The 13,467-nt window shown below is 53.0% G+C and overlaps 1 protein-coding gene across 2 annotated transcripts in view; it reads right to left on the bottom strand.

Moving 5' to 3' along the window:
• Nucleotides 1–13,461, bottom strand: part of Atoh8 (atonal bHLH transcription factor 8) — a 29,499-nt gene extending 16,038 nt beyond the window's left edge. The window contains exons 1-2 of one of the 2 annotated variants that reach the window (XM_013035445.1): nt 12,668–13,461; nt 3,714–3,905 (exon numbers count right to left, since the gene is read on the bottom strand). In XM_013035445.1, the coding sequence (XP_012890899.1) occupies nt 3,714–3,905; nt 12,668–13,435 (960 nt within the window). In that variant the 5' untranslated portion in view covers nt 13,436–13,461. The remainder of the gene's footprint in view (nt 1–3,713; nt 3,906–12,667) is intronic. The other variant, XM_013035447.1, reaches the window with a different exon arrangement.
• Between the last annotated feature and the right edge of the window lie 6 nt (nt 13,462–13,467).

Genomic DNA, 13,467 nt, shown 5'->3' with positions numbered 1-13,467 from the left:
AACAACAACAAAAACAGCTCTAAGCTTCTAGGAGAACAGTGACCTAAAATCAAGTGGAAAGTCCCACAGAGAAACTCCTTGATTCAAAATGTGACTCAGACCTCCAGTGGAACCCAAGCACCCTGTCCTAGGCGCTTCCCAAAGGTGCTGCCAACAGCAAGCTCAGGGTAATGACATAGAGACTCTGTGCTACTCCAGAAACAGAAAGGGTGGAGCAGACCCATGGATGGAAGGTTCGAAGTGTCACCTCTCCCACCTCCTCATGCCCCAGAGCAAGGTTCTAGATAATCAGTCCAGCCCTCCTGCCCTGCTTGGCCCCCACAAATCCATGAATTCCTAAGGGTACCTAATGGTGAGGGCTTGTGAGAAAAGCAAGGACTTTTCCTCCTTGTGTGGGTATTCAGTTGTCACTGAGTGGCAGGGTCTATTCAGTGAACTACTTTGGACTTATACTACTTACACCAGGCCTTGCATGAAGAGGGTGCTTGTCAGCTGTCACAGAGGGCTGGAGAGAGGTAGAGATGCTGAGGAGAGCTTTAAGGCACCCCCCTCCCCATCTCTTGTTTGGAGACCCATGTAGTGGTCATGTAAGGGGTGGACATCTGGTAAGGAAGTGGAGGTGAGGATTCTGGGGCCCCGCAGCTGCCATAAGCTCCCAGGCCTTCTCTAGACCTTGCCTGAGCCACAGCCTGTGGCTATGGCAGGGCTGAGTCCTACAGTCAGAGTCGGACTTCAATCACCTCTTCCCATCAATACAACACCAGAATGGCCCACTGCTACACCTTCACAGTCCTGACCAGAGAAGTCAACAAATACTGGCTTCTTAAGCAGAATTTTAGTAGACAAAGGTGTGGCCTTGGAGGCCCAGGCTAAGAGGCTACGGAAGAATCAAAGAAGGCTGCTGTTCCTATGCCAGGACACATTTAAAGATGTGCTCCCTGCTCAGGTCATCAGAAGCCCCCCAGTCAAAAAGGGAAGGGCAGTCCCCTCCCCCCACTATAAGTTATGAACAGAGGCTGGGAAGGTGGCTCAGTGGTAGAGCGCTTGCCTTGCATGCATGAGGCCCTGGGTTTGATTCCTCAGCACCACATAAGCAGAAAAAGCCAAAAGTGGCTCTATGATACAGCGCTAGCCTTGAGCTGAAGAGCTGAGGGACAGTGCCCAGGCGCATAGTTATGAACATCTTTCTTGGGACTCCAGCCCCCTTTCCACCCCAGCCTCAAGGGCCAATCAAGACATCACCCATAGCAAAAAGTCCACCCAGAGACTCTAACCATCCCTACTGGGCTTCGCTATGGTGCCACACGGCCCAACCAAGGGCAAAAGGAAAGAAGGGAGTGAGGGCCAGACATTCAATGGAACAGAGGATGATTATCAGAAACTAAAAGCTAAGGTGCCCAGATTTTTTTGTGGGGGAGGGGTCCCCAGGAATAAAAAAGAATGTCAGGGAACCCAAGGGCTCCAAAGGACACCAGGATCCTGTGATGAAAAGAAATCTGAAACCAATGGTCCAAAGTTTGGAAGGCCAAAGGATCAAATCTTGATTATCCAGCTGAAACTCCTGAAACGGTGTGGAGGCTGAGGACTGAATTACAAAGACAGGTCCCCAAAGGGAGAATCAAGGTCAGCAGAGGTCTCTGGAGATTTCAGAGAAAATGTGTCACTCTGAAGGTCATTATGAAATTCATTATAGCAAAAACAAATGGCCCTTACTTCCTACAACTGGAAGGCTGAGGGAAGCACATCGGAAAGACCTAGGGCCTGGTCCGGCCCCTGGCCCTAATTCAGGCCTGGTTAGGTAGAGAGGTGAAGGAAGGGGAGGAAGAGAGAGGATGAGAGGAAAAGAGACACATTTCCCCTTTGAACTTCCACCTAGACTCCCAACACCCCACTCCTAGGCAGCTTCCTCAGTTAAGTAGACCCTGTAGGGTGAGCTTTATATTCAGGATAGAAACGAGGGACTCATGATTTTGAGCGCAGAACAGCAGTGGGAAGGAGCTCCCTTCCTGTGAGATGTGTGTCCCACGTCTCATGAGGACTTGTTCCTGCCATGTCTCTTTACCAATCAGGATGGAATCACTGGACATTAGGAAATGGATTAATCCAATAGGTGACAGTCAGGACTCAAACCCAGAGGTGTTTGCTAATTTTAATCACAATCTCAGTCTCCCATCTGTCCCTAAGGTTGCTTAGATTTGAGGTAATTTGGGGGGGGGGGAGGCAAAACTTCAGCTTTACTTGGCAGCTTTACCCTGCTCATCTTCCCTTTCCTCTCAGGCCTACCTCCTCCTAGCCCAGGACACTGTCTACTCCAATCAAGGGAACAGCAGAAGACAGTGCTGCCTTTCGGGGGTGAAAAGGAGGGGCAGGGTGGGAGGAGGGGAAAGGCAGGGCGAGGGGTCAGGCTGGAGAACACTGCGCCTGCCCATGCTGCCATCCGCACCACCTCCAGGGGAGTACGATGCTGAATGCCAGGGGAGTTCACTGAGAGTTTACAAACCTCCTTTGTCACAGAGCCCGGCATGGAGCCATCAATCACGCCTTCATTTACCCATGTCACTCTTAAGAGGAAAGCAGGGGCCCCAAAGCAGCCAGTGGCGCTTCCTCTCTTACCCACTTGATGAGGATTTCTCCTAATTGGTCCATGTTAAATCACTCCCAGAAATGCAACAGGCTAGTGGTGAGGAGGAGCCAGGAAGTCCACAGAAACCCTTGAGGCTGGGGGCCCAGAAGCCTCTGGGAAAACCTGGGGAATCCACAGAGGGCCCTGGCTGAAAGGGGCCTGGAGGCAGGGGCAAGCCAGGAAGGAAAGAGATGGCCAAAAGACTACATGATGCCAGAGCCACCCCACTATCTGGATGCCCTCCTGTTTACAGAGCCCCTGGGCATCTCCTCATAGATATAGACTGGGTTCTACTGCTTTTCTCCCTCCAGTGACATGGGAACAGAGATCCAGACAACTACAATAATCTTTGCTCAGCACTGACCCCTGACTGGAAATGTTCAAAGCAATGGCCATCTGGAAAACTGTGGATGTGCCTCACGCCTTTCTCCCTGCACAGATTTCCCAATACAACTTTGTATAGGTCTTCCCCTCTGCCTCTGAAGCTTTTCTGTTTTGTCTGCCTAGTGGCCTCCTAGTTATCCTATGGTATCTGGTCTTCCCCTAATTTGAGGACAAGCCATAGCACCTTCTAACCATCCTGTTAGCTGCAGGGGGACCACGACAAGCTATACGCCCTCATTATACCCCTGTCCAGCTTGCTCAATAAATCTCGCTAGAATAAATAACTGAATATCATTTATTGTAATATCCACCCTCGGATACAGGCCAGGTCACATTCCCAAAACCTGCAGAAGGCTTCTACAAGGTGGTCACCTGCTCTGACGAATCATGTCCCACGTGAGTCCAGTACCAGAGCACATAAGGCCAGCAAGGGCTTGGGATAAACTTTCCTCATTTCAGTGATGCACAAACTCACACTCAGCAACCTTGGATGAATGTACAAGGTCACCAGAAGTGCCATTACCAGAGACAATGGGTATCACAGTGATCACTGGGATGCATGGAGTCCTGAAACGGAGGTGACCCCAAGATTATTCTAAGAGGCTATCTCTGGCACTTCAGGAGTCTTGGGCACATGTGGGGTGCTTCCAGACAGGCTGTCTCCCCTGTCCTCCCTGGAGACTGCTGCCCCAGTACTGGTACCTACCTTGCGTTTCTTGGCACGTCCCTCAGCCTGCAGGGTACGGGTGCAGCGCTGCACACACTCTGAGAAGCTGAGGTTGCTGTGGTCAGCACTGTAGTCGAGGTCAGCCAGTCGTGCCAGAGATAGGATGTAGTTACAGGCAATCCGCAGGATGGCCAGTTTGGACAGCTTCTGCCCATATGAGTAGCATGGCACCTGGGGAAGGCAAGAAGGAGGCATCAACAGGGAATGTGCATAACCTCTGTGCTGAGTATGTGCTCCACACCCACCTAGGTTGGGCAGGGGTCATGGAGATGGCCTAAGGCATATCTGGGCCCTCCACCTGATTGGACAACCTGCTGCTTGCACCCACATCTCAAGTCATCCACTCATACTCAGGAATCTATCTACATTCCCATTCTGCAGGGAAAGACACGTGTGTGTGTGTTTGTGTGTGTGTGTGTGTGTGTGTGTGTGTGTGTGTACAGATGCACCAGTATTATGGCTTTAACTCTGGGCCTGGGCACTGGTCCTTAACTCAAGGATACCTTGCTCAAGGCTAGCACTCTACCACTTGAGTCAAAGTTCCTCTGCTGGCTTTGTGGTAATTAATTGGAGATAAGAATCTCATAGACTTTCCTACCTGGGCTCGTTTTGAACCTCAATCCTCAGATCTCAGCATTCTGAGTAGCTAGGACAACAGGCACCAGCCACCAATGCCCAGCTCAAAGCTTCGAATTTCTCAACCATGGCAGCATGTACTGCATGAACGAAAAGCTAGAGAGCCACTGCACACTTGAATGGAGTGAGATGTTACAACATGGAAGTAACTCTTCAAAATCTAGCTGGCCAGTGCTAAGCAATAGACATGAGGGTCCTAGGAAGCACTCTTCAGCCAAATAGCTAAAATGCTCCTACCAACAACCAACGCTCCAGTGCCCCCCATCCACCCATGGCTCTTAGGATCTACGCACAGCATCCATTATCACTGACTCCTCTGTACCCATTCTACAGTGGGGCCCACACAGTGCACACACATTAGAATTTGAGGAGCATTCCATATGCCAGGCACTCTTTGAGGCTAGTGGTGTCCAATCAGAGATAATCTTGTCCCTGAAGAGACGAAGGCAATGTCTGGAACATTCTTGTCACCACAGGGGAACCACAGGACCTGGATGTCTGGGGATGTAGCTAAGTATCCTGTATCATACAGGATCAAACAGTGCCCCACAACAAAGAATTCCTTGGACCAAACTCTCAATAGTGTCCAGGAATTGTTTTTAAGTCTCTATTCCAAGCCATGGAGTTAAGCATGAACAAAATAGTCACTCAGAAGCCAGGCACTGGTGGCTCACATCTGTAATCCTAGCTACTCAGGAGGCTGAGATCTAAGGATCACATTTCAAAGCCAGCCTGGGCAGGAAAGGCTGTGAGACTCTTATCACCAATAAACCACTAGAAAACTGGAAATGGTGCTGTGGCTCCAAGTGGTAGATTGTTTGCCTTGAGCCAAAGAGCTCAGGGACAGCGCCCAAGCCCAGAGTTCAAGCCCCATGACAGACTAAATAAATAAATAATAAAAATTAAAAAATAGTCACCTCAGGCTGGGACCCTACATCTTATTCACTTTAACCTATGATTGGCTAGAAACTTCCCCGATCTCTCCACAGCCACCCCACACCTAGGAGGTGGTCTAACCTTAATGGTTCTCTAATGACACCCATCTGTCTTTAAGTCCCCATTAGCAGTCAATGACCCCACATGCCAGGGAGACGATCCGTGCACAAACCTGGCCAGGTCCAGCCCACAGTAGGCCCTGGAAGGGCTGACTGAGAAAGGCACTGAGTGGGCAAGTGAATGATCTCCCCCTACATTCAGCAGGGCTATCTATAATGTGAAGAATGGGGCTTAAAAATCTTTTATCTCTCCGAGGTGCCAAAGTCAATCTTTCTGTCATCCGGTTCAATTCCTAGCTCTAGCTCCGCTTAGCTGTAAGGCTTTAGGCCAGCAGCATACACTTCTGAACCTTGGTTTCTCCATCACATTGCCAACAGGACTGTCTTCAAGAGGTAGCAAGGATTCAGTGAGATGACATTGGCCTTACAAAAAGATTATGGTGGGTATCACAGATGGACAGGGTGAGAAACAGGAAGTGTGGAGCCTGCCTATCCCCCGGCCCCCAAGGCCCCCCTCGAGACTAGGAAACCCAGGGAGGGGGAGGAAGGCAGTAGAGAGAAATCAAACTCCCCTGCAGCCCCCATCTCTAACCCCACCCTGCCCACAGCTCCAAAGCCATCCAAGAAAAGCTGGCAGAACAATGCGCTTTGCTTGTTCCCAGCCAGAGTCCAGAAAATCCTGCTTTATCATCAGCTTGAACAAATAAACAAGATCTGGCAGTCCTGGGGCAGAGAAGGGGGCTCCGGGGCCAGCTCAGCACCTCTGCCTGCTCTTCAGCAGGGGGCAGGCTGCCTGACTGCAGGGAAAGGGAGTTCTAGGGACTGGACACATGCAGCTCTGTGACACAACCCTGTTGTCACCCAGAAGCCACTGGGAGTTTCCCTTAGTCAGCTCGGTGCACCTGGGCCCCAGAACATCTGGGTTTCCAGGAAGAAGGGGAAGGGGGAGGTGCAGAGGAGGGGTGTGTGTGTGTGTGCCATGACTCAAGGTCATTGCCAAACAACAGAGCAACAGGTGAGACCAAGGCTGACCCAGGCCCCAGGCAGGTGTCTGGGCCAGTTTTGTAGCAGATGTATTGCTTTTTGGCCCACTGCTTCTGTTATGCTTCAGCGCGAACCAAAATATGTCTGCATGGTGGCCGCTACCTACAGGTAGCATTGTCTCACTTGAAACCTGTCCCCAAATAATGAATGCCCCCATCTGCACATGAGGGAACAAACAGATGAGCCCTGACCACTCAGCTGAGCCCTGAAGAGTCACAAGCTCATCTGACTGGCACCCCAGGAAGGCACATGCCACAGGGTACTGAGTTTCTTAGAACCAAAGGTTCAAAATAGGCTCTTTGGGGGTGGCCCCTCCCTTCTCCCAAACCCAGAGTTGAGCTCTAAACTCACTTGGCCCCTTCCAAATCCTCCTTGTGGCTACGCCACAGGATGCAGGGTCACCATTCCCCCAACTCTTTGCCACTTCTAAGAGCCCAGCTTGGAAGCACCTGCCTTGGCTGCCATTGCAAAGTAAGAATCCAGGACAGGTTCTGGTCCTGGAAAGGGTTGGTCCAAATTCCAGGCACTTATCAGCCATGTGATTTGGAGTAAATGCCTTCACCTCTTGGAGCCTGCTTGCTCCTCTGCATGGCCTGTAGACCTCCCCAGGCTGCAGAGACTTCATCAAGCGGCCATGTTTGAGTCTGTGCAGCACAGATAGTCCATGACCGTGGGGTCCAGGCCATCTTTCATGTAAGCTGGGTGAGAGTGGTATTTCAAAGACACCATCCATACTTGTCTTTTTAGCAGCCCAGTGGGGTGGAATGATCTCTTCTACTTGACCCCCAGGAGAATGGGTTCTCAACTCATTGCTTAGCGGGCGCTTTCCAAGTGGCCAGAAGGAACCGCTGGGGCATTTTCACATGCTGAAGGTGAAGCCGTGGGCAGCTGGGGATGGAGAGTTCTGAGAGTTCAGATCTGTGTATTACGTTTTTAAGCACCCACTGAAAGGCCCACAGCCCATCCACATACCTGGTGCCTAAGAGGAGCCCACAGCTGTCACTAGCTAACTCTGTTAAGGCACAAACACCAAAGGAGGCAGGCCCACGGGGCCTGCTGCTGCTCCTCAGATTGCTTGCCTTGTAGGAAAGTAAAATACCTGCCTTGAGGATTTTTAAAATTCAGAGGAGCAGATCTGGGCATTTTCACAAAGTCCTATGTGCCTCCAAAACATTTCGGATCCTCCCTGAGCTCCAGCAAGCAGGAAGAACATTGGCCTGGCAGCCTCCAGGGCCTGGCTGTCTGCCTAGCTACACTTGTGACCTTAGGCAGAATCACTACCTCACAGGACCTCTATTTCCTCATCTATAAAATGAATTGCAAGGTAGCTGCTGTCCAAAATGGGACTTCAGCAGGCAAATGTGGGAAAGCACCATCCAGAAACAAAGTCAAGAACCTACTAGTGCATGTAGGAAAAGCCTTGAACCCTCGGCCCTCTGGAATCTATGTCACTCCCATGCCAGCCCTTCAGAGTTAGCCCAAGATGTCTTTCCTCCTGGAAGCTTACCAAGATTCCTCAACCCACCGAGCTCCAAGAGCCCTGTGTCTGCTGCACACCACTGAGCACTGGCTATTCTCTGAGAATCCTGTGAGTGTCCATGAGTACAGGGTTCCTGGGATGAAATCACCCTACCCAGAACTGCTCAAGGCCCTGGTCAAGTAGTTCCTTTAAAATTCCAACCTCAGGGCTGGGAATGTGGCTTAGTGGTAGAGTGCTTGCCTAGCATGCATGAAGCCAGAAGTTTTGTTGTGGCTCAAGTGGTAGAGTGTGAGCCTTAAGCAAAAGAAGCTCAGAGACAGTGCCCAGACCCTAAGTTCAAGCCTCAGGACTGGCAAAAAAAAAAAATTCCAACCTCCTACATGGCTGTGAAATCATAGACACAGAAAACAACCTGGATTTTTAAGAGCTAGGACCCCAGGACCATTCCTGGTCATGTGGTAACCTTGAGTCAGTCAGTCAGACAGTCCTTGACTGTTAAATGGGCAGTCTGCTCTACAGAATGGCAACAGGCCCAGCAAAGGTACCCACACAATGGAGTCCAACAAGCAGCCTCCCTGGAGACTGTGAATATATGGACAGAGAGAGCCCTCTGTCAACCTTACCTCCCGTGAGTGGACCACAGTGCAAGAAGTCTGCCTCCTATTACCTGAGGGGGTGCACAACGCTATGTGGGTACCCCAGGTTATTTCACCCCGTGGGATCTGAGAATAAAGGTAACGAGTACTGGGCTGGGGCCTCCATTCCCATGCTCCCCTCAGGATCACCCTGAGTTCAACCAGAAAGGACTCCTTGGGAGACTCTAGGAGCAGCGTAGACCCCATTTGTTTGGTGCTTCTTTGTGGGAGAGGCAGCAGCTGAGGATCCCCCCACATTGCTCCCCATCCCCATCAACACTGAGGGGTATGGAAGGAGAAAGGAAATCCACCCTCAGACCAGACGCCCCAAGGTCCTGTGAGGAGGCTGAGGCCCAGGACTCAGGCCCTCCCCTCCTCCACCTAGCCAGGCCAGCCTTTCCCTTGGACCCCTCCCACCTGGCAGGGAGCAGCCTGTACATGGCCAGGCCCAGCTGTGCACACATGGCCTTCACATGAGGCTCGGGGAGACGCGGGTGCAGCTGGGCTGATGGCATGTGCTGAGGCCTGACCAGCTGCCCTGCACCCCCACCCCCAGACCAGAGGGCCTCTCCCACACCTGCACCTCAGCCACACGGTGGTCCTCCCTGAATCTTCCAGGCTGGGAAGATACCGTTCCACAACCCAGAGCACTGGCTTCCCTGGCTTGTGTGGACAGCTCCAGGGCCTAGAGAGGCTGAGCACTACAGGGGCTCACTAGCTCTGATTTGGTCCAGGCTTCACAGTGACCGTGGCACACAGAGCTGGCTGGGACTGGCCAGTGCCACAGAGGCACAGCTACACGGGAATTCTGGAAAATGACATGCCAAAGCCCTGCGAGGCATGAACCGGTGAAACTATCTGCAGGGACAAAAAGACTACACAAGCTTGGTCAATGAACCGGTGAAACTATCTGCAGGGACAAAAAGACTATACAAGCTTGGTCAATGCGTAGGGTTTTCTGGACCCTGGTGTCAACATGTGTGAAATGAGGAGGGAGCAATAGCAGTCCCAGTTTCACTGAGTGAACTAGTTAGTACTCAGAATGTGCTAAGCATAGTGCCTGATAAACAGCATTTTCCCATGATGCTTATTAAGATGATTAAGGAATGTTTACTGTTATACCTGTCAAGAGCTCCGACCATATAAATACTTGAAAGGGGCAATAACAGATCAAGATGCATTTTACTCATGAACTGACATGTTGAATTAAAGCTCCTTTGTATAACTACTTAAATTTATGTTCACACTCAAGGAAAATTTTTTTTAAACAATGTTTATTCCCTACTGTTTTTCTGATTTCATTTGCTCTTTGCCGAAAAGGTGTGCCTGTGATACTGTTAGCCCCATTCTAACTCATTCAGCCACGGAGGCCCAGAGAGGAAAGTGAGTTCTCTGTAGCCACACAGAAACCATGCCATGAGCTGGATGTATTTGGTGGTTCTTGCCACTAGTCCTAGCTACGCAGGAGGTAAAGGTAGGAGGATCTGTATGAAGCTAGCTCCCACAAAGTTACAGTAGCAAGAGATACTCTCTGAAAAAACTAAAAGCTTTAAAAGAACTGGGAAAATAGTTCAAGTGACAGAAAGGTTCTGAGTTCAATTCCCATTACTGAAGAAAAACAAAAAAACGCAAGCCTGTTAGAGACCTGACTTAAATCCCAGCCTTTGGATTCCCAGGCTGGTGCTCTTTTCACCACACTAGGAAGCTGTTCAGAACAAACAAATCACCAGATCCGACGAGATTAGAGCTACAATCCCACAGCCAACCTCGGGGCCACATCTACTAAGGCCCCATCTCGGGCAGCGCCTCCCACCTCTCTCCTTTCTAGGAGGTCTGAGCCTATAGCCAGGGCCTCTGCCCATATGGATTGGGGCAGGGTGGTGGGTGCATTTCCTAAGTGAGAGAATGAGGCCCAGAGCTCATCTGGACGCAGGCCTTTGTCCACTAGATGGGGGTAGGGACTGTGGGTCTGTAACATACTATGTGGCCTGGAGCTCTGTGACAAGAAGTACCCTGGCGATGTTGCTGTGCTTCTCAGACAAAAGGTAGGTCTCCACTGCAAACTAGTAGCTTTTTTTTGCGGGGGGGGGGGGAGCGGGGAGGAAAGGGACAGAATTGTTGGAGCAAGGCAGAAAGGAGCAGGGGCAGGCACATCATCACATGTAATGACCATATGCACACAGATGTACGTGCGAGATGCACCCTCTTCTGAGAGAGAGAGCTTGGGTTTGCTTGCTCCCTAGACACACCAAACTTGACTCTTTTATATAGAACTTCCCCACGGAAGGGTGGAAATGAAAGACCAGGATTAACAATCCCATCTCAGAGAGTGGCCAAGGGCACCACCCAGCCCCTGATTGTTAACAAGCATCAAGGGTTGGGGAGGAAGGATGCTGGTACAGATGGCATGTGGGAAGCACGTGGCCAGGCAGGCATTCCAAAAACCATTGCCACCTTCTCCTAACCCACTTGGGCATGTCTTCCTTCTCCAGGCCCCAATTTTCCATTCCGTAACATGGGTAAATCCAATCCTGACCGCGACATCGTTGAAATCAAACAGGGTGGAATCTCTTGTGGAAAGATATAAACGCTATGGAGCAAATGAGATGCGGCACCAATAGTCACTCACACAGAGAACTGACAGGGGCAGCTGAAGGCTCGGAAAGGATGCTGAGCTATAGTCTGAGACCCTATTTCTCGCCAGCGGTTTTACTCTAGGCACGTGGCCTCGCTGAGCCAGTGGGAGGCTTTCCTAGTTGCAAGGTGAGCAGTGGCCAGGCATCTTCTTGCCCTCTGTCATCTTTCTGTCCTGGGGAGTGAACTGTGGGATGCTCTATGAGCAGCTGCCCCTACCCAGACAGACAGCACAGAGTTTCTAGCCCACGGTGGAATGGACACTCTACTAAGCCCACCCATCAAGATCCCTGATGCTGGCAGTGGCCCAGCTTGGTCTGTGACAGCTACTTAACCCCCACCTCAATGACCAGACATCTCTCCCAAACTCAAGCTAGGCACTTGGGCTCAAAAGCCATAGGGCTCAATTACGTGCCCATAGATGGATGAAGGCACTATCACCCCCCCCCCACACACACCCTACCCACATGGGGAGGAAGAAACTATACAATCCAAAAGACCATGTTTTCTGAAACGTGTTGTAGTTGGCTAAAGCCCAGAGAGGTTGAGTAACTTTCCTGGAGACAAACAGCTAATCAGATGCAGAGTAAGCAAAAGAAAACTCATCCATCAAAACTAGCTCTATCCACCACCCACTCTTCCCACGATCTGGAGGGAGGGCCCTCAGCAGCCCCCTTCTAGATCTTCTAAGAAAAAGAGAGAGGTCTGCTCTTAGGACCACTCCAACCTTGTCTAAAGTGGAAGTGGTAAGGGTCCTCCATCCTGGGCAATTCCACTGTGAAGTTTCTTTCGCCTTTGCAGAAGAGGCACTGTCTGGTGAGGTCAGCCTGCCCCCAACTAACCCTGTACTGAAGCTCAGAGGTGGGCTCTGAAGACCCGCAGAAGAGCCCTTCCCAGGGACACACAAGACCCACCTCTGGAGCAGAGGTGCCTGCTTGCCAGGAGAGGAAGGGCAGCTGCGGGCGAGGTCTCCGGGGGAGGTTCCCACGGGCCAGTTCCTGAAGCCGCCCCTAGGGAGGAGCGCGGGCTTGTAGCCCGGTCCTTTAGAACGCCGGGGAGAGAGGCGGCGGCGCAAAGTCTAGCAGCGAGCTGGACGTACAGGGGCTCCCTACTAGAATCTGGGGGTCGAAGAGGAGCTAACAACCCCCCCAGCCACCACTCCACAGGGTTCTGGGCCTCAGGACCACTCCATTAGGCGCCGAGCCCCTTAACCATGCCGATGCCCAGAGCTCCCCTCCCTGCTCTCTAAGCGCGCCCGCCCGAGCGACCCATGCGGGCTCAGAAGCGAAGACAGATCTGGCCAGGCCAGCGATCTCCAGTAATCGCCCCACTTTTCAAACTTCAAGATCCACGCCAACGCTCATCGCCCAAGCCCGCGAGGGTCTCGGGACGGTGCGGGGGATGCGGGGGGGGGAGCCCGCTGGCCTGTGCGCACGGACCCCTCGTCCCCCCCCGCGCTCCGGCGCCCCTCCCCGCGCCCCGCGCGAGCGCGCGGCGGAGCGTGGGTACCTGCTTCCTGAGCGCCTCGAAGGCGGCACTGATGGTGTGCACCCGCGTCCGCTCCCTGGCGTTCGCCAGGAGCCTCCGGGTCTGCTGCAGGGCTTTGATCTCCGAGGAGGCGGCGGTCGCTTCGCCCGGCCGTTTCCTAGGCGACGCCGAAGAATCCGGGTGGTTATTGTAAATGACGTGTGAAATTGGGGAGTAGGAACTTTCCCCCGGGCGCGTGGGGGGCGCGGGGCGCACGGAGGATTCCGGGGGTGCCGGGGGTGCGGGAGGCGCGGACTGCACGGGGCGCGCGGGTGGTGCGCACAGCAAGATGCGGGGACGCGGGCCGGGATCGCGGAAAGGCTGAGCCTCGGGACCTCCGGGTGCCGAGCCCTGCGGCGCTGGAGGCGGCGGCGGCGGCGGCGTGGGGAGCCCGGGTCCCACGGTGCCCAGGGCAAAACCGTGCTTCCGTGCGTCCGAGACCTCGGGCACTCGGGCGCCCCGGCGCTCCCCGGGCGTATCCGCGCCCCGACCGGGAAGAGCGGCTGGCGCCACCGGGGCTGGGAGCGAGGCGAGGATCGGGACGGGCTGCAGCCGTGGAGTCCTATCCCGCAGCCCGTCGGTGGCGGTGGCGCCGGGCTCGGGGGTTTCCAAGTCCAATCGGAAAGTTTTATAGCCGTTCGCGCGCCGCGCCGGCTCCTTGCCTTTTCGCTTGAGTTTTTTGAGGCCGTTCAGCTCTTTCACGCACACGGTCTTCCACGGCCCGTCCTCGAGCACGGGGATGTGCTTCATGGCGCGGGCCGCGCGCGCGACGCCGGGGCGTG

The sequence above is a fragment of the Dipodomys ordii genome, unplaced genomic scaffold (assembly GCF_000151885.1).
Source record: "Dipodomys ordii isolate 6190 unplaced genomic scaffold, Dord_2.0 Scaffold212, whole genome shotgun sequence".
In the NCBI taxonomy this organism is placed as follows: Eukaryota; Metazoa; Chordata; class Mammalia; order Rodentia; family Heteromyidae; genus Dipodomys; species Dipodomys ordii.
This window is presented reverse-complemented; position numbering and strand designations above follow the sequence as displayed.